Consider the following 27,308-nt stretch of genomic DNA (forward strand, 5'->3'; position numbering starts at 1 on the left):
TTTTTTTAGATGAAGATGCAGCTTCAGTATTTGCCCACATAACTCAGCAAGTAACAAAGACAGATATTTGGTATCTTAACCTTTAGCCAGAAGCAGGCAGATCACTAAGAATAAATACAAAGCCAGCCTATGGCCAGCCAAGGCTACAGCGTGAAACAGAATTCTTTTCACTTGTAAAGTTGTTACCTTTACAGTAGTCATAAACATATAGAAAATTAAACGTTCTGATTAAATTTATTGCTCAACGTGTGCCCACACACACATAGAGTTACAGCAATAGTCTAAAACTTAATAAATCACCTTGTCAACTAGCCCAAAAGTGATTGCCCCCAGGGGTCTTAGTACATTGTTCTGGGTTGGGTTCATCTAAGGACAGATCAGCCTACCTTGTTAACCTACTCTTGTAACTGCACCTGAAGATTGCTTGCTCCATGCTCATCACATACACACAACACGAAATCCAGCATCATTTCTTAGTTCAACACAACAGAACAGAATCCTAATAAAGTTTACTTAAGAGATGGAGGATGCGTTACGGGAGCACCGAGACTTATGAAATCAGCTGCAAATCAAGGTGCAGTAATTTGTGTGTGTGGGGGGGGCAATACTGTATCTGTAACACATGCACATACAACTAAATCAAGGTCTTCCAGCAGAGGTAATATTCTGACAACTTCTACTTAGTGAGAAATCTTATACACTTTAAATTTTCATACGCTGTGATTCTGTCTTACATACACTTATGCCCTGAAAACTCCAGTAGCATGTTGTAGCTCAAAACTTTAATATGAAATTAAATGTGAATGTTTAACGTTGTAATCAGTAAAAGATTAGTCCCTCTGTCTCACTGCCTTTTTATAACAGTGCAAATGAGCGTTCCTGGGAACACACATCAATGTCTTGAGAAGTCCAGTCTTCCCAGCCACAGGATGTGAGCTGAATCACTATGGAAGATTAAAAATCCTAAAACCCTAGCTGGGTATGGTGTACATGCCTTTAATCCCAGCACTTGGGAAGGTAGAGACAGGTGGATCTCTGAGAGTTCAAGGCCAACCTGGTCTACATGGCAAGTCCAGGACAGCCAAGGTTACAGAGAGAAACCCTCTCTTGAAAAATAACAACAAAAAATCCTAAAACCTAACTTTGGTAACTCTGGAATTATGAAACAGTAAAAACATTCTCAAAGCAAAGGTGACTGAAATCTTATCTGGTTATTCTTGGTTAATGGGATCACACGTGGTTAGGTTAGTGAAGGAGTAAATGGTAGATGAGTTTAGATAGAAGGTGGTGAGAGCTCTCCCTACACAACACAAAATTTTGGTTTGATTCTGAGCATCTGGAGCTTAGGCTTTCCTTTAACTTAGCCAATTATTTTTCTATGATTCAAAGATGATTAAAATACATACAATATTGTATAGTCTCTCGTTTATTATGAAGATTTTCCCAGTACAAACACATGAACCGAAGTCCATTGGCCACCCTACTCACACCACCCACTTCCATGGGCATGCCAACACCACTAACTAGTGTTCCTTCAGGGCACCCAGAAAGTTTGTCTTTCTCTTAGATAGATGGGCGTTTGCCAGACTGCAAAGGTGAACACATCCAACCGTGCATCTAATATTTATATAGTCTAAGGCAGTGATAAAGGTCATCAAAGAATCTAACTGGTCTCACACTTTACAGCTGCGAAAACAAGAGATTGCAAAATGAAAAAGCAGAGCTAAGTAGGATCCAGGTCAGTGGTTTCACATTACCGAGGTACACATTGGTGCTGTCTGCATTACTGGGTTCAGTTTGACTCCACTGTGTGTGTCTGGTGATAAAGGAAGCCCAGGGCTCAGACAGTGCTGCTAAGGGCTTCCTTCATTCCTTCTGCCACCACCAGTTTCAGTAGTTACATATGAACGGGGTATGCAGTTCAAGTGCCTCATTTCTTCCTAAGAAGTGAATGCTGCCTAATGGTGGCCAACAAGAATTAGCAGTTTCCCTCCTATGTTCGTTAAATCTCACAATGCTGCAGTAAAATAGTCTATAGGAGAACTCCCCAAAATCCTCCTGTGCCAGGAGACAAGTAACTTGTTTGCCAGAAATGGATAGAGAAGAGAAAGCATGAACCAAAATCTTATGGGGTCTAGTGACCATATCGCGGGAACCTGGCTTGTAATTTTCTGACTGGCGTGAACACACGTTACATGTTGCACGGGAAGCATCATTACATTATGGAAGCTGTTTCCCCTTAAAAACAAAGGTAGGCCAGGCACCTGCGGGGCCGAGGGAGGAGGATTCCAGGTTGGAGGCCAACCTTGAGTATCAGCAATTTCTGGGCCAGCCTACACATAGAGACACCCCATCTCAAAGTTAAATAAATTTATAAACAAAAGTGGCAGTGCATACAACTTGTCCTTCACCGAGGCTGAGTTGAACAAAGCTGAATTTCAACAATGATGTATACCACTGCTTAGGGTCCAGACAATTAAGGAACAGTCACTCCTTTGGGTTACCACAGATTATCCTCTCTACAACAGAATAAACTTATATAGCTTAACAAAATTAAGTCAAAAATCTACTTTTTCTTCACAGCTTAGCCAATTCTTCCCTGATGTGCTGAACAGAAACCTCATCTCTTTTCAGTTCTGCTTGCTTCAGTGCTTCCTGGTAGATCTCTTTTGCTTGTATGTATCGTTCTAAAATAACCCAAAGAAAGGGGAGAAGAAAATATGTGTTTTCAAAGTGACTAAAGAGGAAACACTAGTGAGGATATGTGTCTGATTTGCTGGGTGCTTCAAAAATGAGCTCTTAGGCTATTTGGTTTCATGCATACTTGACCAGTGGTTGCAAGAAGCTGAACTTGGAGTAGATGTCAACTCTAAGGTACTTAGTGCTATGGCTCTCCCTTGGCCAAAGATTTCACAATTGTACATGCAATAGAGACCTGTGATCCCAGGTTTATGGAAATTTCAGGTGAAGACCTGAATAATATGGAATAGGAGGGAACTGATGTTTTATCATATTGTGGCTTCAGAACACTAAGCCATTAACCTGTGAAAACATTTAAGAATCTGTATAGAGACAAGGACTAATCACTGCAAAGCATTCTCTACCTTCACATGGTCATGCAAAAAACAGAAGTTGTATGAATTAAGCAAATTAAGTACTTTAACACACATGCATTTTCTATCCTTATTTAGCCTGCCTTTTAACTTAGGGCAGTGGCTCTCAAACTTCCTAATGCTGAAATCCTTTAATAGAGTTCCTCATGTTGTGGTGACCTCCCCAACCACAAAGTTATTTTCATTGCTACTTCATAACTATAAACTTACTACTGTTAAAAATCATGATGTAAACATCTGTGTTTTCCAATGGTCTCAGGTGACCCTTGTGAAAGGGCCATTTAACCCCCAAAGGGGTTGCAACCCACAAGTTGAAAAGCATTGACTTAGGGGTATCTTCATTGTTATTTGCTTCCCAAAAACCATTTCACTCAAAGTACAGTGATGATAACTTTCTCAGAATGCCGACCATCTCCACTGCAACCTACCTCTGTGTATCAAGATGGCAGCCAGATTGCTGAGCACCATGTGCAGCTCAGGGTGACTTATCTCTCTTGCCAGATCTGATGCCCTCTGCATATGAAGGTAGGCATCATCAAAGCGGCCCTGTGCATCCAGAGTGGTAGCCAAGTCACTCATCAGCACAATGGTCTGGAACAAAAAGAAAAACAGCCTTTTCTTTATACACATATCTACAGAGAACATTAACCTGAAGTTTGTTACACTGCATACACACAAGTCTTCAGCTTTACTGGAATTCCACATGGAGGGACAAACTTCCACACTATGGCAAGTGATTATGAAGGCTCAGAACAGGAACAGGGTTTTCTGCCCTGCGTGGTTATGGAATGAGAAGCAGGAGGTGAGGAGGCAGCACTACAGCGCAGAGTTCCTGCCACAACCCTGAGCCTCCCTGGAAAGACAGATCACCAGTACTGTGGAGGTTCTCATTACAACTTTGGAAATGAGGAAGGTAGCTGGTTCTCTGAATTCCAGCCTTGCTTCTTACTATTCCCAAAGGACATGTCATTCAGGCCCTCTGAATTAGGTCCTAAATATTCCAAGTTCATTCTAATTTGTTTTACATGATAGGCTGCAGGCATCAGAAAAGAGCCGTCCACTCCTACCCCTAATAATGTATTTTGCCAAAAGAAGCAGAGGTGATCTGTCTTTTGTTTGTTTGGTTTTTCAAGACAGGGTTTCTCTGTGTAGCCCAGGCTGTCCTGGAACTCTTTGTAGACCAGGCTGGCTTCAAACTCAGAGAGCCACCTCCCTCTGCCTCCTGAGTGCTGATTAAAGATGTGTGCCACCATCAACACCTGGTTCAATTCTGTGTTTAGTACTCTAACAAGGCTTTCTTTTGCCCGCTTTGAAAAATTACATACAATTCTGTAATAGTGGTTTAAAAAGTTACTATGGCCATGGCTCAGTGGTAGAGCCTTTGCCTTGAGTTTATGAGGCCTGAGGTTTAATCCCTAGTCCTACTAAAAGGAAAACCAAAATAACAAAAACACCTTTAAAGTCTCTACTTCTTCACCTCCCACAGTTACACAGGAGGCAAGGAGACTCATGTATTAACATTTTCGTACAAGGTTCTGACTGGTATGAACAGGTCACTGTGGTAGTGTTATCATATTTGCTTCTAATTAGTGTGGGGGGGGGAATACGGTTCAGTGTTAGAACACTTCCCAGTGCAAAGTCCCTGTCTAGTCCCTAGCTCTGGAGTGTGTGTGTGTGGGGGGGGGGGGGGGGGGGGGGGTTTGAATTCTCAGTCAGTCTGCATGCAGACCACTATAAAATGTGAGGCTACATATTCTGAAGCTCTGGGTTAGGCCTGCCTTATGCAAAGACTACTGTGTGAACCATGAGTTGGATAAAGGGTCTATGCAGAGCCAGTGTCTGATCAGCATACTCAAACCCTTCTTGAAAGAAATACCTGAGAGCAGTGAAAGCTGGTGAAAGTCAACAGACCAGGAGTGGAAGGATTCCATACATCTGGATGTGAACCTTCATAAAGTTCATACCCTCAGACACAGGGTTAGCTAACCAGGCTAGCTAACCAGGCCTTGCCACACCCATAACTAATACTAGACACTGAAACTAGAGCCTCACCACTGAATCCCCAGCCCCTTTTCTTTTCCTCCCTTTGACATAGGATCTCACTAACTTTGCCAGGCAGCCTTGAACCTGTGATCTTATGATCCTTCTGCAGTGTACCTGTACCACCAGGCCTGGCTTACATACACTGTTTCTCAGAACTGTTTTCATCTTTTACCTGTGGGTGTCTTTCTCCTTGTATTTCTTGACAAATCTTCAGGGCTTTTTCATACATCCTTTGTGCCTGTGATAGCTGGTTGGAGAATAGCAGGTAGCGTGCACAAGAGTCTAAGCACATGCCAAGGAGGAGGTAGGTATTAGCTTTTTCTTCCACTAAGAAAGAAAGAAAAGCATCGTGAGGATTTACAGTTATAGCCGAAGGTGAAAAAAGAAGGCAATCTACTTCATTATTGTGGCTACTAGATTCCACTGAATGCTTCAGGTTGAACTTTTTTTTTAAGATTTATTTATTTTACATTTACAGTGCTCTATCTGCATGTATACCTGCGTGCCAGAAGAGGACATCAGATCCCAACATACCACGTGGGTGCTGGGAATAGAACTCAGAATCTCTGGAAGAGCATCCAGCACTCATACCTGTGGAGCCATCTCTTCAGTCCCTTAAATTTACTCTTAACTACACAAGATTGTTTGGGTGGATTGACAGCCAATTAAATCACAAAGTGACAATCAGGCTGTCTGAAGTCATAGAACACCCTCCTAACCCCTAAAGAATAAAGAGTCCACAGATCAATTTAAATGTTAAATATTTTAAATTAGAAACTGGTATTTAGAAAAGATGACTAAGATATACCCAAAGTAGAATGAGTTAAGACCAAAGTCTAGGGCCAGTGAAAATTATTTTAGGGTATAAGAAAAAAAAAAGAATGCAGTAAGGAAACCAAGAATAATCTGATGGAAAGTCTCAAGGAAAAAAAAATGCAGTAAGGAAAGCAAGACTAATCGGATGGAAAGTCTCAAGCCAAATTTAAAGAATATAATCTAACTTTCAAAGAACAAGGGTTGGGATGATGTGGCACTGACAGAGCTGACTATAGAGCTCACACACCTGGTGCCACAGCAGGAACAGGAGGCTGCAGATCTAGAAAACTGCCCAGTGCCAGCTTGCATAAGACCTCAAGATGTGGCCTAGACAACGCAGTGATGAGTGAGAGATTCAAAGTTTATAAAAGAACTACAAACAGGTTACTTGGGTGTTTTATTTTCTATAGCCTTGGCTGGCCTCAAATTTGTATGAACCTCCCTGCTTCAGTGTTCTGAGGGTAAGGATTACAGGCATGAACAACTCACCTCAGCTGATTAGCTAATTTTAGTTACGTAAACTATCAGACACCCCCTAAAGATGTTCGATTAAATTCACCAACAGAGCTATCATTCCTTCTCCATCTTTTAAGGTTTTCAGGAATTTTACAAATGTCATTCAAAAATTTAAAAATACTATTTGTTACTGAGTAATACTATGACAATTACTAAAGAGAGAATTCAAATAAAATAATGTAGCTGTGGTGGATGAGCACAGTAGTCTGAATAGTATCAGATGATGAATGTGAAAACGATGAATTTTAAAAAGCAGAAATCTAAAATAACTTGCTTTTGCTTAACCATAAAAGGTCAATAACAACTTTGAGGGTAAGGCTGGTCTCATGTGGCTCATGTGGTAGAACGCTTGCCTGTCATGAGGCCCTGAGTTCGACCCCAGCATACAACTGACTAGGCTTGGTTGCACATACCTATAATCTCAGCATTTGGAAGCTGAGGTTAGAGGGTAAAGAGAGTCACCCTTAGCTACATGGTGAGGTCAGCATGGACTCATGAAGATATATGGGCAGGCATGAAGATGCGGGAGTTCAGATCCCAGAACCTATGTGAAAAAATATGGGCCATGTATACTCTTTCTCCTACCCCCACCCTTCCTTCCCTGAGAAAGGCCTACAGCTTGCAACCCTCCAGCACTCAGCCTCCTGGGTGCTAGGAATACAGGCATGTCCCACCATGCTCAGCTTAATTGTCTTTAAATGTTTCTGCATTTTCTAAATGGTCTTTTTAAATCATACAACTATGAAATGCATTGATCAATATAATTAAAAGACCAGACAGAGGACTGAGCACTTGCCTGGCATGTGTAAGGCTCTGGGTCCAACCCCAAAGCAGACAAGTCACAAGAACACAGGACAAAGTAGTAGGCAATTCTGGGGGAAAGTTACTACTGTTACACGTAAAGGAGAGGAGGCAGAAAGTACAATTAATGAGGTAAAATTCTAATAATGTTTTCTAAAAAATAATTTGAAAATATACATTAAATTCATCACACATTCTGGCCACAAAAACATTTGGTTCCCAGCTGGGCAGCTCACTTAAGCCCTAAGTAACCCAATACCTTCTAGAATCTGAAGACACTGCACTCATACACACACAGCTATGCACAGGTATCTGTGTGGATGTGAGATATATGTACTTACACAAACATAATTAAAAATAAAGTAAATCAGAGCAGGAGAGATGGCTCAGTGGTTAAGAGCACTGGCTGCTCTTGCAGAGGACCAAAGTTTTGTTCCCAGCACACACATGGTGGCTTATAACCAACCAAAACTCTGGTTCCTAGAGATGTGGTGCTACCTTCTGGTTCTCCAGACACCAGGCAGACAAAACAGTACACTTGCTTTAATGCAGGCAAAGCAGTCATATGTAAAAAATAAATCATTTTTTAAAAAGTGAATATTTTTTTTAAATAATAAAAAATTCAAATATGTGACTGAGGGACAAATGAAAAGGCACTATAGCTGGGTATGGTGCCAGCTTTAATCCCAACACACAGGATACAGAGATAGTAGGATATCTATGAGTTCAAGGCCAGCCTGGTCTACATAATGAATTCCAGGACAGCCACAGAAAAACAGGCAGTGGTGCACACCTGTAATCCCAGCACTCAGGGAGGCAGAGGCAGAGGCAGGCGAATCTCTGTGAGTTCAAGACCAGCCTGGTCCACAAAGCAAGTCTAAAAAGACAGCCAAGGCTACAATGAGAAAACCTGTCTTGAAGAGAGAGAGAGAGAGCACAAGAGAGAGACAGAGAGAGAAAGAAAAGAAAAGGTACCATAAAAGAACTTCCAGAAAATAATGAAAAGAATTCACTGCTTGCTGTCAAGAGAAAATTCCACACAGGGTACAAAAAAAATTTTAAAAAGTTTTTATTACATCTATTTATGAGGGGGCAATTACAATGGTAGCACAAGTGTGTGCCTAATAGGAAACGTGTGGGCGTCACTTCTCTCCATTCACTCCATTCAACTGTATGGGTTCCAGGGATTAAACCAAGTCTCCAAGATTGCCACCAACTGCCTTTACCTGCTGAGTTATTTCACTTACCCAAAAGGATTTCTTTTTCCAAGAAAAAAAAATGTAATTACTTTTAGCTTAGGTTTGCCTGCATGTTTATGTCTGTGCATCACATACATGCCTAGTGCCTCCAGAGGTAAGAAAAGGGCATCAGGTCCCCTGAAGCTGGTGTTATAGATGGTTCTGAACTACCAAGTGGGTGCTGGGAAGGGATCCACGTCCCCTGGAAGAACAGACAGTGGTCTTAACTACTGAGCCATCTCTACAGCCCAATGGCAACATGATTCTTTGAAATATAAGAACTGCTAAATTTAGACAAAGAAAATCAAACAGCTTAATTAAAAACTAAGTAAGAAATTCAGGCCATTTATAAGAGCCCAGAAGGAATTTGAACCTAAGAGAAACATATTTACTTCTCCAAACTTTAATTATATCCTCCATATATTATTTCTTTTGTTGTTTGCTTTTTGTGCTCTGATTTTTATTTATTTATAGTTCTTTTTCATTCATTTTATATGCTTGTGGTAGCTCCATCCCTCCTCCCCTCCTAGTCCCACTCTCTCTCCCTTCCCCTCCCCCTCCCCTCTTTCTCAGGACAAGGGAGCTCCCTTTCTCATCCAGCTCATCTCATCAAGCTGCATCAGGACTAAGTGTATCCTCTTCCCCTGTGGCCTGGCAAAGCAGTCCCACCAAGGAAAAGTGATCAAAGAGCTAGTAAGTGAGTCCACGTCCAATGCTGTTTGTTTTCTGAGACAGAGTTTCTCTGTGTAACAGAGCACTGGCTGTCCTGGACTCCCAGGATGGCCTCAAACTCCAGATATCCTCCTGCATCTGCCTCCCAAGTGCACCACCACTCCTGGCTTCCATATATTGTTTCTAATCACAGAAAAACATGCTACTTAAAACCAATATATGAAGAAACCAAGATTCATTATAGAAGCCTATACTCAAAATCCAAGCAAAGGGACTTCTCAAACAGGCCAAGGATAGCCAAGCAGCACATGTTGCAAGTAAAAGAACAGCTCAGTGTATTTACTATGTTAGCACAGAAAAGCGGGGTACACAGGAACCTGAGGAAGTGACACAGCAACAATATACATCTACCGAAAAGTACACAAGTTACATTAGCAAAAGGTTATCTCTAACTAAGAGTATTTGAGGACAGCAGCTCCTCCCCAGGCCCCACCCCTAAAAACACAGGGAAGTATACAGAACTAAGGGTGTCTGGCTACCTGGAACATCCTGGAATTTTTGCTGTACTGAAACTTTCCTTATGCAACTGGTTTCACATTCAGCACTTCCCGGAACACAATGGTAGAGGACAAAAGCAGAATTTAACTTAAGGCATTTACTTCCAAGAATATAACTGATAATTGGGAATCTTTCTGCAGGGTATAGCGGAACTCCCAAGGACCACAACCTAGGAGTTAGCTAAAGCCCAATTGGAAAGCATATGTGCAGCTTCTTCTATTGCCTCTGTAAACGGTCTGAGTGCTTACGAATCTAGAAACTAAGGCTGTCAACCTGTGCCAAACGGAGAGTATGCCTGAAATCTTCATTCACATGCCAACAATGCAGCGTATCCATACATACAACACAGGGATCTGGCTACACAGCACTGTCCCTGCAGGCATCGCCAACAGACTGGAGAGCGTTTACTGTTTTTCCTCTGCTGGAAAAGTCAGCTCCCTAAGTCATGACTCTGTAACTACAGCTCAATTCCTAACAGAGTGGCTGGCTCTCATTTCTTCAGTGATTGGTTCAATGAGTAAACAAAAGAAAGAATAAAAACAAGGGTACTGAAGTAAATACGGAATAAGATAAAATAAAGCTTATCAATTGTAATTACAGAATTTAAAAGGAGTAACAACACTCTAAAACCAAAGCATGGAAAATGATTACAAATCAGTAAGCAAATGATTAATTAGAAGGCAGGCCTGGGTGACCTGACTGTGTAGGGTTGAGATAGTGGGTTCCCTATCTCATGCCACATTGAAAAACAACCTTTAGACTTCACTAAGCAAGAGAAGTAGGAGACAGATAGCGCTAGAGGCCAAACTCAGGCTAGCCAGCTGCTACGCAGAGCCATCAAGAAAACCCCATATGGAGGTGACATATCAGACATCCTGAATATCAGATACTTACATTACAATTCATAACAGTAACAACACTACAGCTGTGAAAGAAGTGCATTAAAGGGCCGCACCGTTTGGAAGGCTGAGAACCACTGACCTGTCAGCAAAGGGGTTAAAGTAGAACATGTGCTTGGCAAACATGACCCCAGCAGCTAAAAAAATAATACTATGTACAATGGAAATCTCTAAAGAGGATATGAAAACATAATGAACACACAAGCAGTTGAGGAAAAATATAAACAGATAATTCTCTGAACAGGAAATCCCATCAGCCAACAAATATATACAAAGTTATTCTAGTTCACTAATAAGCAAAAACACATACTAAAGCCATAATAAAAATCTCTTCTCCTATCTCCCAGATATTAAAAAATCTTAAGAAACTACTTTGAAATAAACAAAAATGAAAATATACCAATATTTATGAGACGCAGTTAAGTTAGAAAAGAAAATCTTAAATTAGTAACCTAATTTTTCACGTAAGCTAGAAAAATCACAAAATAAATCCTAGATGGGGACAATTTTTTAAAGCTTATTTAATTACTCACTTTACATCCCATCATATAGCCCCTTCCCTCTTCTCCTCCCAGTCCCATTCTCCTCCCAGTCCCATCCTCCCTCCCTTTTCTTCCTAACCTCTCCCCTATTCCTCAGAAAAGGGGTAATAACAGAGATTAACATAGAAATAATGAAACATAAAACAGGAAAATATAGAAAAAAAAGTTAATGAAACCTAAAAGTGGCTCTGTGAAAAGTTTAATAAAGCTGACAGAAGCCATGAAGGGATCAGGCCTTGCTAAGCAGGTGGCTCACACTGAGCGTACTGGACACTCCAGCTCAGGACTCTCACTGTGTGAGCTTTAGAAAGCTCTAAAGCATTCTGTCCATGGGATCAGTTGTTGTTATTCATTTACTGATGAGGAAATCAAAAACAAAGATGTTAAATTACCTGCCCAAGCAACAAATGCTTAAAACCAAGGCTCCAAGTGTTAAACATCCATGAAAACAAATACTATACCCCAAACACTTTAACTCTTCACAAGTCTTTTGGTTTAAAATATGAAAACAAATGAAACTCTGATGGGAAGAAGGAGAGAGCAATCAACATGAAAGACCTTGTGTAATTTTCTTCTGCGAGTGTAACAGATTTTAAATTCATTCACTCACATATTTCATTCATTTTATTAATGTTCAGTATACTTGGTATTCCTGAGTTAAATCAAGAAAACAGAAGGTGGTTGAGAGCTGGAGAAATAGCTCAGTGCTTAAGAGCACTTGTTGCTCAGGAGGTCATAGAGTTCAGCTTTTAGCACCCACACTGGGCAGTTCAAAATGCTTAACTCAAGTTCCAGGACACCTAATACCCATGGCCTCTGTACCCACCCATATATATCTGGCAACACTGACACAGTCACATGCATAAGTAAAACACAAATTAATCTTTAGAAAATAAAATAAAGGAGGGCTAGCTAAAGGTGGTTCGGTGAGTAAAGACACTTGGTTCCAAGCCTGAGAAACAGGCTTTGGCCCCAGAGATACACATAATGGAGAGGTCAATTCCCACAAGTTATCCTCTGACCTCCACATGCTCCCCAGGACATACAAACACCAACACACAAAATAAAAATGAAGAAAATGAGAAAATGGAATGAATTTAAATATATGAATAATAAAGGAAAAAAGTCGCCAACATATTTAAGAACCTGATCATTCTAATGCACAAAACATAGAAACTGTGTCACAGCTTATATCAGTACAATTCTACAATGCAAAAGAAAGGAACTGTAAATACCAAAGATGTAAACAAGTGCTACATAAAATAGCATTAAACGTTGTCCAACAGCATACTGAACAATTTTCAAGCAAGTCTAGTTTCTCTAGATATATAATAAATCTACTTTCTGCTTGGTACCAATTTATATATAAGATTTGCCTAAAAAAATTATTTAATGTTGGTAGCCAATGAACTCAATTAAAAAGAGAGAGAGAGCAGGGACAGACACACATTTGTCATAAAATAAATGCCATTATTCTCCACCTATATAACTGCAACCCTTGGAATAACACCAGCATCAACTGAAAAGAAATAGTTGAGTAACGCAGCTCATTGACTCGAATTTAATAAAAACAGCTCTCCTATCTGCATGCTGGCATCCTGCCATATCCCTCAATGGAAGGCCCCCTACTTCACAATTCATTACTAACAGACTGGCTGTTGGTCCCAGAACCTTTCCTGGCTGTCATGATTGAGAAGAGTAAAGGGGGCTGGAGAGATGGCTCAGTGGTTAAGAGAAGAGCAAAGGCACTCAGGTGGGAATGGATACTAGCCAGTGCTAGCCAATCACAGCCATCACATTTCTCTTGCCAAGGGCTAGTGTGTGATCAAGAAAGAACCCAACCAAACACATTCAGAAGACCTATGTAAGGAAAAGAAAAGAGGACTATCCCAGAGATAGTGCCTCATCTATCTACCCAAGAAGGCACAACGTCCCTTCATAAGTTTGCTCAGAAAATGAACTACCCCAGATCCCCACATAAGGACTCTTTTGGGGCCAGCAAAAATGGCTCAAGGGGTACTTGCCTAATAACCAAGCAACCTGAGTTTAATCCCAGCAACTCCAGTAGAGGTGAAAAGGGAAAACCAACCCCATAAAGTTCTCTAGCCCACAGCAATTGTCTTCATATGGTGAGCCATCTCACCATCCTTAACAGTCTTAAACCAGTTGTATCTTTTTAAAAGACTCCAACTTTGCCTTAAAAAAAAAAAAAGAAAGAAAAATGTTAAGGCAATGTGATCCAATTTCAATCAATGTGAAGGACAGCTCTATATGTGGAAAGACCACCGTGACACTATTCCTGTGGCCATGGCCACTCTGGGATGAGGTTTCCAACCGTAAGAACAGAAGAAAGCCAAATAGTGAAGTGACAGCACAGGTGGGAAGAACCTGGTCCTTCATGATTTCAATCAGCTCAGTCAGTTCAGCTAGCCCTTACCCTGAAATGGTACTGCCTTCCTTTAACTCAGCTGACATTCTCTACTACTATTTATGGTAAATGTGTGCTAACTTATTCAGATGGTAATCGCCCCGAAATACATAAATATAAAGCAAATCCAATAATGTAGGCTAAGTACTTTGAGGACTTTGATTCCATACAATTCACATGAAAGATGTCAATTCAGCCAGGCACGGTGGCACAGATCTATAAACCCAGCACTCAGGGAGGCAGAGGCAGGTGGATCTCGGTGAATTTGAAGCCAGCCTGGTCTACAAAGCAAGTCGAGGACAGCCAACACTACATGAAGAAACCCTGTCTCGAAAAACCAAAAGAAAAATGTAAAAACTGGGGAAAACTTCTATAAAAGAAGCATGTGTGAGCTGAATTATCACATATTTATATGATATGATTTAACAATGTTTACTGGTAAAGGACTTATCTAAAATAAATAGAAAATTCTGAAGAATACTGTTCTTAATGATAATTACCTGTAAGAAACTAGTGGTCAACTTTACAAGTAAATTCTAGATAACCTAAAAAGCTAAATACTAAAACTGTTTAAAAAGTTAAAACAGGAAGCCAAAAAAAAAAAAAGAAATCTAGAAAGATGGGTGATAGATGCTCTGCCTGACTTGAATGTTGAAAATACCTTTCAGGGCACTGTGTCCCAGAGGAACTGGGGCTTTGCGTCACTTTCTGCAACTCAAATCCAAAAGCAATGGCTTATGACAGTTAGTCAGTATTCAAAATTAATAAAAGTTGGGGCTGGACAGATGGTTCAACAGTTAAGAGCACTTGCTTCTCTACCAGAGGTCCAGCGTTCAATTCCCAGCTCCTAAATCCAAGGGTTCTAACACTCTCTTCCAGCCTCCGAAAGAACCTGCATTCATGAGCTAATTCCCACACAGACACAAGGAAAAAATAATTAAAAAATAAAAGCAAATGAAACACACACTATCATACACATCATAAAAATACCCTACGAACACAAACTGTAAAACTCATTCAATACACACTTAATAAAACCTTAGAATTGAGACCAGCTGGCCTAGCATGTATGGCAGCAAGCAATAAGAGACACTGTCTTGCACAGGGTGCAAGATCTGAATGACACCCAAGGTTGGTCTCTGGCCTCCAAACACAGTCTGGTACTCGCTACCACCCAAAGAAAAGCACAAACAAATGATATTCTCACTACAGAAGACGTGTATATCCTGCTCATAAAGCTGACAGGGTTACAGAAGCTAATGTGCTTCAAGCAGCAGAGGCACACAGCCTTATCACAATAGTAAAAGCTAATAGTTACCATATTCTGAGTTGCTACTACGTAGTAGTCACTATTCTAATGCTTTATATATACTAACTCATCCAATTCCAAAGGTCCAAAGAGAATATTGCTCTTAATCTCCTACTAGAGAGCAATAGATTAACTAATCTGACCAAATTAACTACAACTCCAGTGCCACTGACTGCCTGCCACCATACTCCCCACCATCATGGTCATGGACTAAACTTCTGAAACAATAGCCCCAAATAAATTTTCTGTAAGTTGTCTTGGTTACAGTGTCTTATCACAGCAACAGAACCTAGCCCCATGTGTTGTCCACTGACCTGCAGAGACACACTGTGGCACACATGAATGCCTAGGCATGTACACACATGCACAAATAAATGAATATTATACAAGTATGTTAAAATAAATTCTAAAAGCAACAAGAAAGCAAGTTAACTCCAAAGAAAACAAAATGCCAAAAATAAAATTATATTATCATGTTACTTGGCTCTGTTAGTAATGTTATTTATATGTTCATCAAATAAAGTAGGTGTTTGAAAAATCTAAGCCTACAAATAATTTTATGTTTTCAGGAAAAGTGCAGGAGTTAGTAAACACCTGTCATATAAACCTGAGGACCTGAGCACCACTCCAGAGTCCACATCTGAAACAGCCAGGTGTGTGGGACTATTAAATGAAAGGCAGAAAGAGGTGGCTTCCCAGGGATGCTGACCAGCCAACAGAACCTAACAGGCAAGCTCCAGGTCAAGGAGACCAACATGGAATGACACCCAAGGTTGATTTCTGGCTTCCACTCATAAGTGAATATACAAGCACACAGACAGAAAAAGTGCCATCTGTTTTCAACTGACCAATTCCTTTGGCTTTATACTCTCAATAAATTCATATCAAGGGGTTAAAAACGCAGCTCATTTGGTAAAGTGCTTGCCTGGCTCTGAGTTCAAGCCACAGCACAACACAAAGCAGGTATGGAATAATCCTAGCACTCAGAAGGAGAAGACAACGCGATGAGAAGTACAAGTACAAAGTCATCCTAGCTACACAGTAAGTTTGAGGCCAGCCTGAGATACAAGAGACCATAGACAGAGTGAGTGAGAAAGAGAGTCAGAGACAGACACAGGTAAGACAAGGGCCGCCAACAACAGCTCACATGAGTCAAGAGGTTGAGGGAGAAGGAGTACCCTAAGGTTGATGCCAGTCTGGCCTATACAGCAATATCCCATATGAGAAAGAAAGAAGGGGAGAGAGAGGAAAAAAGGAAGAAGGGAGAGGGAGAGAAAGGGAAGAGGTAGGGAGAGGGAGAGAAAGGGAAGAGGTAGAGAGAGGGAGGGAGGAAGAGAGAGGGGGAGGAGAGAAAGAGGGAGTAAAAAAACACTAGTAGTATTCCAATGCATGAAGACAAGCATGTGGACAGTGAATGACTCACGTACTCTGTGGCTGGGCCCTATTCATACCTTCTCTGGGTTTCTTCAAGCTCTTCCGCACTGCACTGAACTATATTTACTTGCTGCTCTTTGCCGAATTTTGTTCTTTCAGTAATTACTGAGTCCCTGTTAGGTGCTAGGCACTCTTCCAGGCACTAATAATTTAATACAACACATGGTATCTTGACTTCTCTTTGGTAGAGAAGATAAATACTAAAAAGTTAACAAAAAAAATGTACTTTTATTAGTAATACAGACACAAGCACACAACAGTCATACTTCCACTTCAAGGATGGTAAAGAAGACATAAAGGATAAAAAGGATGAATAACATCAAGATGGGAGGAGATGCCTGTGCTGGGATAGGCCTCTGAGGAAGACACTGAGCAAACCTGAATGAAGTAAGGCAGTGGTGAGAGCAGTCTAGGGAGAAGGCATACTGAATGAAAGGCCTTTAGATGGTATGGGCTCAAGATGTGCAAGACCAAGAAAGAGCAATATGGTCAGTGAGATGAGCAAGGAGAGAAGATAATGATGCCACAGAAGCAGGTGGAAGCCAGACCATGGATCTGTGTAAGGATTATGAATTTATTCATAATCAGAAGCAATGAGGTATTTAAAAGACTAGTTTGCTGCTGTATGGATAACAGATTATTTGGGGTGCAGGGGATAAGGCAAAGGAAGCAGGAAAAACAGATCAGCATCCAGGCAAAAATGGATGATGGCCTCCACAAATCAGTAGGATAAAAGAATGAGACATGTCTAATGTGGATGTATTTTCATAGTTGATCCAATATAACTTGTTGGTAGACTAGCATAAGGAGGAAAAATCACAGAGAATTCTTAGGGTCTCTGCCAAAGCCACCAGGTAAATGCTGGTGTCACTTACTAACCTAGGGCTGAGCAGTGAAGAAACCTGAGTGACAAAAATCAAGAGACCCAGAGTGGACATGTCTAATACTGGATAATCACTAAACAGTCTAGCCAAATATAAAACCAGACCCATAAGCCTGCAGTCTTGGGGCCAGCTGGAAGGCACACATATAACAGTCAAATGTTATAGGAGTATATGACATTTCCTAGCGTGTGAGCCAGAGGGAAAAAGAGAAGATACCTCTGAAGCCAGTCACCATCTGTAAGTAGGCATGAGGAAAGGGAAAGATCAATGAGATGCCCCCAAAACCAAGGGATATTGTTTCCTGTAGGAGACAATGATCCCATGAATCAAAGCAACTAATGAATAAGACAGTCAAGTGCTAGATTTGGTGACACTGATAAAGGTTGTCAACAGTGGAGTGATGGAGAAGAAAACCTGATTATGTTCAAAAGAGGTGGGATGAAAAGTTGCCCATGGCTTCCTAGCATCTTGGTACCTTTAGCAACAAATTTCTTAATGAATGTGAAATCTGCAAATTTCTAGTACTTCATACAAAGTAAGACACTCAAACAAAAGCCAGGTATAGAGGTATACACTTTCAGTCCAAGATTTCAAGAGGCAGAGACAGGTGTTATCTCAGAATCAGAGAGCAACCTGGTCTACATAGCAAGGTCTACGCCAGCCAGAACTACATGGGGTCCCTGTCTCAGAGCTGGGGAGGGGGAAGAGGCCTAAGAAAAGAAACCCAAATACACAGCTTAAATGCTCCCTCAGTGCTGTGATCCTTCTTCCTTACCTGGCTGCATACCTAGATTCATCTTTTTTCTCTCTCTAATCTAGGGGTTTGGTACCTGACAGGCAGTACTTTCCCACTCAGCTCTACTTTAATAAGTGACCAAACAAAAAAAGACTTCCCTAGTTATTGTCAACTTCCCAAATATTATAAATGTAGCAGAAATTAGCAGAGAAATTATGAGCCTGTCTCCTATGGGGCTTTAAAAAAATTCAAAACAGTACTCAAATCATTTAAACAAAACAGCCTATTTCAAACCCATGGCATTGGGATAACCACTTACTCTCCACAATGATTTGCCCTCTCCCAATGTGGGCTCTTTCCTTTAATGAACATCTAGCAATGGAAACTTTGTACAGAAAACCCAATGTCTAGAAAAGCCAAGTTTCCTACCTGACACGTCTTCTGCTAACTCCTTTTCTCTTTCAATTTTTCCCTCTAGAGTTGAAATGCAGAATTCATAGCCAGCAAGGGCAAATTCCTGTCTGGAAACAAGTATCAACAGTCAGTCAGCTGTGCTCACCTTTTACTCTGTTACCGTCTCTACAGCTCTTTGCTGAGCATGATCCTCTACAGTTCTTTGCTGAGCATGATCAACAGGGGAAGTTTGTATCTCTGGGCTGTCGATCTGTATTTCTCCAGGGTTTAAGTCAACTATTTCAGGTAAATTAATGAATGCTGTCAACATTTTCATTACTGTATAACCACTAGGTTTCAATTATCTCCCACCACAGTTTCAAGTCTGTCTGTCTGCATGGCAAAACCCCACCTTGAGGCTCAGGCTGCTGGCCCTAAGGCTCCCAACTCTTGTCACCATGCACTTTTGGAAAACCTTGGGAACTTAACAATTTCTCCTAATATGTTTTGACTTAATTTTTTTTTTATTCTATGGAAATCAAAATACTAGCATGGGAAGGCCTGTCATACAATCCTGGACCGTGAGACACACTGAGGAGACATACAGGCACACAGAGTGATGCTGGATAGCTTCTAGAGAGACACAGAGGAACTTCTTTAGCTCCGGTTCCTACTTTTTCATGTTGGTTCTACTCTCTTACTACAACTGACATTATGAAGTTCATCCCTTTTTCTCTAGTGCTTTCCCAGGAGGGATCTGATGACCCACTGTTCTACTTTATCCTCAGAATGAAGCATCTGCTTCCTTGGTAGATGAGACACCTCCAGCCTCACAGTAAGGGAGGCTGCCACAAGATGCTGTCCAAGTAAAAGGTCTACAAACCACTCCCTATCTGAGCGGTTTTCCTTCATTACCCAGGGCCTCACACATGCCAGGCAAGAGCCCTTAGCCTCAGTAAGCCCTATAACCTGACAATGTGTTTTCTTATCTTATACTTCCCTTAATAAAACAACATAAAAAGAGAGTGCCAGAGGTACTACTTACTAATGGATACTGTAAAAGTTTTCAGCTCTGTGAGAGATATGAATCTGTTTTAATTTTCAGCATTTATTTGCTTTGAGATTCTACTTGTCAGAGAAACTGAGACATCATTAACATCCAGTTCTGTAAGACACTACTCTCATGACTGTCCCCAGTTGCAATGTTCTCTGGCTGCAGCCAAACTTGAAGTTCAAGATTTAAGTCAGGAGCTATGTTGTGTTTTGTGTCTGTAATCCAGGCTGGCCTAGGTTACAAAACGAGCTCCAATCTGAAAAAGCAGAAGTCAGAGTCCCTCAGAAGCCTCAGCCTATCTAGTGCCCGATCAAAATGCAGGAAAACTAAGCAGGTGCTGAAGAAAATGGAAGTTGCTGACTCAAACAGGAACCGGGGCTGGGACCTCTGGCCTCAAAGAGCAGCTTTTTTGAGCAGCATCCAGCTTTATGTGACATCTCTCTGGTATTAACTGCTACAGCAGCCAAAAATATCAAGGAAACCAGTCTAGTCTTGTCTTCTCTCTGAGTCCACTCCCAAACAGAACTCTTCAGAAACATTCCCAATTTACATACCACGTGCTCCCCCCTTGAATTATATCTAGAGATCAAAAGGAATGAAAGGATGTGCCAGCTAACATCTTGGCAACTAGAACCAAGCAAAAATCACCTGAGGTGAAGAACAGCTGAGATGGTGCCATTAGACTGTTTTTGTAGGCAATGGTGGGGCATTTTCTTGACTGATGATTGTTATCTGGTGGTCCCACAAGAAAACAAACTGAGCAAGCCAAGAGGAGCAAGTCAGTAAGCAGTTTTCCTCTATGGCTTCTGCTTCAGTTCCTGCCTCCAGATTTCTGCCTTGAATTCTTGCCATGTTTCTCTCAGTAATGTTGTAGGACTTAAGAGCTATAAAAAAATAGTAACAATAAACCCTTCCCTCCCCAAGTTACTTTTAGGCATGGTGTTTTACTACAACAAAAGAAACGCTAAGACAGAAATTGGTACCAGGATCACAGGTATGGCTGTGGCACACCTGATCATGTGGTTTGGGGGCCAATGTGGAAGAACACCAGAACTTTAGACTGGGAAAGCCATTTAGTGCTTAGAGCTTAATGGGCTGTTATGGGAACTTGGAAGATAGAAATGCTGTAGAGAAGCAGATGAAGGAGGCCTGGCTTGTGACATTTCAGTGAGAAACCAAAGACTATCAGGCTGTCTGTGTGGTATTTTGTATTAAAAATCTGGGGCTTCTCATCAGTTGGAGCTAAAGATTCAGCTGTGATTAATAAGAGACCAGCACCACTAAAGTAAAACCTTTGTTATGCTGAGCATCAATGCTGCTTAGCTGAAGCTGAGAAATTAGGGGTGATTTTAACACAAGCATCATTAGGGTGAAATATTCCAGGACTGCTTCCCCAGGGTCAACACATAGAAGCTGGGGTCCAGAGGGAGCCAAGGCTAGATTTCATGCAGACAGCCAAACTTGGTAACATGAATCACCAGGTGGTACTTGTTTTGAAGGCATGAAGGGGTCATGGGTAGCACCTGAGGCAGGGGTGGAGCACAAAAAAGGGAGCCCCTATACAATGGTTAAAGTGTAGCTGGGTACAGTGGAGACCCCAGCATACTGCAGAATAGTGTCACAGGATAACTGCCAAGGACAGTAGCTGTGGTGTGGAGCCGACCCGAGCCTACAAGCTATGTATGCAGTGGAGGATGAGCTGGAAAGGTAGACCTGCCTGAGCCCTTTGAAGACCAGAAGATCTTGAGTCTCACTCATAAGAGCTATTTCTACTTCTCAGAAGAACTGGGTTTTGCTTTGATTTGATCATAACCATACCCTGGTTCTTCCCTCTTAGAATAGAAAGTATGTAACTTACTTTGGTTTTACAGAAGTCCACAGCTGGATATTTTTAAAGAGACTGATTTTTAAAGTGAATTTTTTAAGACTGTGGGACTTTTAAAAGTTATATTATGTTTTAGGTTATATTGTGTATGGTAGCACATGCCTTTAATCCCAAAGGCAGGCAGGTATGATCTCTGTGAGGTGGAGAACAATCTGGTCTTCACAGTGAGTACCAGGAGAGCTAGGGCTACATAGAACCCTGTCTCAAAAAAAAAAAAAAAAAAAAAGTTATGTTATTTTGTGATATTATTATTAACACGACACCTTGGGAACAAGTGTGAAAAGAAAGTCTACACGTGATGTGTTTCTATATCAAAGTGACAAGGGGTCAACACACTAGTTTTTTGTCAGTACTGTACAAGCTAGAGTCAGAAGGACTCTCAGCTGAGGAAATGCCCCATTAGATTATCCTGTCAGCAAGCCTGGGGGCGGGGAGAGGGCATTTTCTTCATTGATGATGACATGGAAGAACCCAGCCTACTATGCATGGTTATCCCATGCAGATAGTCTGTGTAAGAAAGCAAAGTGAGCAAGCCAAGAACAGCAAGCCAGTAGGCATCATTCCTCTGTGGCTTCTGCTTCAGTTCCTGCCTCAACTCTACCTTGGCTTCCCTCAATAGAATGTATTTTATCACAGCAAAAGAAACCTAAGACAAGGGTCCTTAAGGCCTCATGAGTGTTTCTAGCTTTTGGCAACACCTAAACTGTTTCCTAAAGCCTTCCATGTAGCTAATAAGCCTTTTCTTCTTTAAGAGAATTTTTCATTCATGGTGGTACACACCTTTAATCCCAGCACACAGGAGGCAGAGGCAAGTGTGAGTTTGAGACCAGCCTGGTCTACCCAGTGAGTTCCAGGATAGCCAGGGAACAATGGAGAAGCCAAAAAATAAATTAAAAATAATAAAATAATTCAAATTTATCTACTATTTTAGAACTAGCACTTCCTAACTTATATATGCAGACTTTCCTTTACTGCTGGCTCTATCCCCCTTCAAAATCCTACCGATGATTATTTCTACATGCTCTGGAGACATTTACATGAATCATATAATTCCTCTTACAGCCACATGTGTCAGTTAGTTTTGTCAACTAGATACAAGCTAGAGTCATCTGAGAGGAGGGAACCTCAACTGAGAAAACACCTCCACAAGCACAGAGGGCATTTTTTAAATTAGTGATTGATATGTCTGGTGCCGCTCTTGGACTGTCAGTCTTGGGTGCCGTAAGAAAGAAAAAAGACTGAGCAAAGCAGTAAACAGCATTCCTCCATGGCCTCTGCATTATTTCCTGCCTCCAGGTTCCTGTCCATTTTGAGTTCCTGCCTTAGCTTTGCTCCTTATATAAAAGCCACATAAACCCTTTCATCTCCAAGTTGCTTTTGGTTTTAATGTTTTAATCACAGTAAAAGAAACCCTAACTAAGACAGCACTTATTTTCCAAAATGAATAAGGGAGATAATCCAGAAGTCTCACCATTTCACTTCCTCTTTTGCTGGTGGACTGGCTTCTTTGAGTCTATTATCCTGAAGTACTTTTTACAGTGTTCTCTTTGCTTCTAGGAGGAGTTAACTACAGATCTATTTCCCTTCTCATTTCAAGCAAGAATCAAACACTTGATTAAGTTCACAGTTCAGTTACTGGGATGAGAGCTGTGCTCCACTCAGGTAAATGAAAACAAAATGAGAGAAACAGGAAAGTCCTCAAAATTACAAAGATGAGAAATGTAATACTCTGAGTGTGATACTCAACTTTCTGGAGACCCAGATGCCTGACAAGTAAATTAAGATGTCATAATATCTTAAGTATATTAAGAAGGTATAAACTCAAGGCCTGAGTTTTCTGCTCATCATTCTACCTGGCCACTGCCACAGCTCTATTCTGATTATACTTACTTATTCTGAGCAGCATAGATATTGGCCAGCTTCAGAGAGATTTCAATTATCGCATTGTCTTCCTGTTGAAATAAAAAATAAATAAATTTTAAAAAGGAAATTCATGAGAAGTAAAAATTTCTTATGGAGTATTTCCAACATCTATACTGAATTTGGTCTCAAAGCCAGTCTTTCTTCTCTTAAAGGAATTAACCAACTATGAATTCTTTAGCAACTGTTACTCAAAATTAGTGAAATACTAGCCATTTTTATACAGGTCTAGGTGGTGAAATTGGACCTTTGGTCAAAGTACTTATGTGCTGGCCCTGGGGCTAGAGGGCATTTCCTGGTTGGATTTTTGGTCAACTAGACACAGGCTACAGTTATTTCAGAAGAGGAACCTCTACTGAGAAAAATGCTTCCCATCAGACTGACTATAGACAAGTCTGGAAGGCACTTTCTTCATTAATGACTGATGTGGGGAGCCCAGCTCACCGTGAGTGGTGCTACCCCTGCCAGGGCAGGGGTATGAATATATACATACATATAAAGACATACATACACACTGAGTGGTGTAAGAAAGCAAGCCAGTCTACAGCATTTCTATATCCTCTGTGTCAGTTCCTGCTTCCAGGTACCTGTCTAGGGTTCCTGCCCCGACTTCCCTCAGTGATGGAGTGTTACCAGAAAGTTTAAGATGAAATAATCCCCTTTTGCCCCAAGTTACATTTGGTCACAATGTTTTATCCCAGCAAGAGAAATTCTAACTAAGACAGGGAGTTTTCACTTTGTGAAATAAGGGGGCAATACTAGGCGATGACCTTACCTGCTTCATGCCTCCTCCAAGCAGGTAACTCATTGTTGCTTTAAACAGCTGTTCTGCCTAAAAGCATAAAGGTTTTTTAAAGCCATCTATATATGACCCTTGATTCTATGTACCAATTTAACATGTGTGAATATATGCATAGATACAAAGACATACATACACATATACACAAACACACAGACACACTCACTCACACAGTGTGTATGGGAAACATTGAGACTCTTAAAGATACCACAAGATCAGGACCTCACATCCTCTGTGTGCCTTAAGGTACTCTGTAAAGAGTGGAAACTAACTTCAACAGATTAATCACCTGAACCAATGTGGCAGATTGCAAACTGTCCCCTAATATTCACCCCATCGATTAAGTTTTTAAAATACCCTCAATTTTAGAATCAACTGTCCTTACCGTTAGGTTTGATCATACCTAACATACCATCAAGTTAAGTTTTGGCAACAGTAACAGGCAGAGAAAATATCAACACCCTTAAGACATTTTAGAAGGATGTCGCTTGCTCCATTCTCTCCTTTACTCTTCTTGCAGGCTAGGGATGAGTTAGCTTACTCACGCAGAAGAAGACATATCTTAAAATAAACCTGAGACTTCTGAGCCACACAACAGAGATGCCTAATCTGTTTTTAGTCTTCGGCCCATTTGTGGGCCAATCAATTAAAAAGAAATGCACCTATACATTCAGTCACTGTATCTTGGAGACCTTTTTGAAGAAATAACATATACCCTTACTGTCAGAGTTCCCTTGAACTATTACCAATTCAAGATATTACAAAGCGATTGACTTACATTTTCAAGCTGCCCTCGTATAAATGCTAAGTTGGCCATCTGAAAGCAAATTATAAATGGCTGTTCAGTTCAGAGCACTGCATTTACAGATTTAAAAACCTTTAAGTAAAAGATTCTTTCCTGATTTTACATTCTTAAAAAAAAAAATAATTCAAAACAGAGAAAATGTCAGTTAATCTGCTGAAAGCCCAATACAACGATGAGAGAAGCACATGGTTTATTTCATATACTCTGTTGAGAGCAAACTAAACCTAGATCTACTCATCACTGAAGAGAAAAATACTAAGATTTTGTTTCTTTTTGGTTTGAAATTGTAAGTGACCCTGCAGAGGATACAAAAACTAAAACCAAGAGAAAACAAACACTTTCAGGACATCATGAAAGTCAGGAAGATAAAACAGGAAGAAAAACCTTCCCAGCACCCACCCTTCCTCAGCAACAGTTCAAACTGTTAGGAAAAGTTACCAAGTCATAAGTGTAAGTGATGGCCTTCTTGTTATCACTCTGATATGCAAGACGTAGAGCATCATGCAAAATTAGCTCAGCCGCTTCTGGCTCATCTTTCATGATGCTCAACTAAAGAGAGAAGACAAAGAAAACAGTAAATGAAAAGCAAGGAAAGCAGAAGCACACACTACTTCAGAATAGATACGTCACAATACGTATGAGGAAGTTATTCACTCATCATGAACTTATTGAATCTCGACTATGTCCAGGTACCATGTCGACGGAGATGACACAACCAGATTGCTGCATGGAGAAAGGGCCGAGTGGGGCAAGAGAACAGGACCAGCACCTCCTTGTATCTAGGTGTGCTCATATAACAAAGTTTTGACTTAACAGATCAGCCAGAAGGAATGCAGCATACTTTTTTTCCCCCTGCAGAGACAGAGACCAGGCTGATTTCTAACCCACAGAGATCCACCTGCCTCTGCCTCCTGAGTACTGTAGTTCAAGGTGGTACCACCACACCTGGCACTGTATTTACTTTATAAGGAAGCTGTTTGCCTTCCATCTTTTTTCTCTTCCTGGAGATTATAGGGGATCATGCAGGACAGGTAGGCTTCATTAAAACTCATGAAAAGAGGAATAAATAAAAACGACACAAAGGAGTGACAAGGGGATCTCAATGGGAATCAGGAAAGTCTTCAAGAAAATGAGAGTAAAAATGAGGGAAGGAGAATAAGAAGTCAACCATATAATAAAACAGAGAGGAAACTGACCCCAACAGAGATGAGCAAAGGCCCTATAGGTTGAAAAGAACGGTCCTTCCAATTCAAGGAAGAGAGGTGGAAAGAGGACAGTGAGTCATACAGCAACGTAAGCTGGCTTAGATCACTCCCCATCCTGCAGCCCATGATAGGGGTTTGTGTTTCCTCAGAGACAGTGAGAAGTCACTCAATTAACAGGCAAGAAAGCCCTATGATCTAACTTACATTTTCAAAACGTCACTCAGATTGCTGCATGGAGAAAGGACTGCAGTGGGGAAAGAGAACAGGACCAGTGTGAGAAAAACAGGGTAAATGGAGGAAAAGAGGGCTGGAGGTGAGAAGTGATTTGGATGTGATGGCAACTGTGTTTATGGCTGTGTAACTGGGAATTATCAACAACACGCTTTAAAAACCACTACGATTTTTAGGCTTTTTTTTTTCTTTGGTGGTAAAGAGAAGATTGTTTAAGAACAATCTTTGGGGGAAGCATTTAAGAATAAGTGCTTAGTTTGGGGAATGCTAAATCTGAGAGGTAGCTAAGGGCCTCACAATACAGACTGCATGTCGATGTCACAGTGCACTCTGTGAATACAAATTTGGACACTGTTGGCATTAGGTCGATATTGAACCCACTGGAAGAGATGAAATAAACCTGGAGAGAGAAAAATACAAATTTTTTAAAAAGGATGTGGAAAACAGATTTAGACGCGAACCAAGAGGCATAAACGATACTAAACTGCATTTTCGGGGCGACACACATTTTTCATTGCACAAAATGTCATTTCGGCTTGGCTGGTTAGCTGATTAAAGCCACCCCCGCAAAACATCCTCAAGCAATGTTTGGACGGAGGCGGGGCGGGGAGGGAAAAGCAAGGGTGCCGTCTCCACCTGCACTCACGACTGCGGCGGGTTTGCTGCAGGATTCGCCGCGGACCAGTCCGGACGGATCCCGACCTTCCACCGGGGGCCAATCCATCCGAGCCTCGGGAAACCGGAGCGGGGAGCGCGCACGCCCGGCCGAGCTCCTCACCTTGGCTCGCTTCAGCAGCTGGATGATCTGGGCCTCCGCCTCGTCCGCCGCGTCCTCCCCCGGCTGCTCTTCCGCCGACGCGGGCCGCGAGAACCAGCCGAGCGCTGTGAGGAGCGCCTCAGAGGTCACCGGGAGCGGCCCGCGCCCGCGCCCCCGCCCCCGCCCGGAGCGCGCCGCTCACCTGCCAACAGCGGCAGCAGCCCCTGGCCCCGCGACGGCGCGCCGCGGCCCCGCAGCCTCCCGGCGCCC

General features: G+C 41.5%; 1 protein-coding gene across 4 annotated transcripts; it reads right to left on the reverse strand.

Moving 5' to 3' along the window:
• Window positions 1-1,408: 1,408 nt before the first annotated feature.
• Window positions 1,409-27,302, reverse strand: Ttc19 (tetratricopeptide repeat domain 19). Of its 4 annotated transcripts, XM_055594012.1 has the most exons (10): window positions 27,241-27,302; window positions 27,060-27,163; window positions 25,284-25,394; window positions 24,819-24,857; window positions 24,017-24,073; window positions 23,212-23,273; window positions 18,419-18,510; window positions 5,329-5,483; window positions 3,542-3,704; window positions 1,409-2,687 (listed from the first exon to the last, which is right to left on the reverse strand). In XM_055594012.1, the coding sequence occupies exons 3-10, from the start codon at window positions 25,383-25,385 to the stop codon at window positions 2,578-2,580; spliced, it is 780 nt and encodes a 259-aa protein (XP_055449987.1). In that variant the 5' UTR covers window positions 25,386-25,394; window positions 27,060-27,163; window positions 27,241-27,302; the 3' UTR covers window positions 1,409-2,577. The 4 variants fall into 4 exon arrangements, with proteins under 4 accessions (XP_055449987.1, XP_055449989.1, XP_055449985.1 ...); XM_055594014.1 differs by lacking the exon at window positions 24,819-24,857; XM_055594010.1 differs by lacking the exon at window positions 27,241-27,302 and having other exon boundaries at window positions 26,928-27,140.
• Window positions 27,303-27,308: the final 6 nt, after the last annotated feature.

This window comes from Psammomys obesus, unplaced genomic scaffold, assembly GCF_907164565.1.
Source record: "Psammomys obesus unplaced genomic scaffold, mPsaObe1.curated_primary_1811, whole genome shotgun sequence".
Taxonomy (NCBI): Eukaryota; Metazoa; Chordata; class Mammalia; order Rodentia; family Muridae; genus Psammomys; species Psammomys obesus.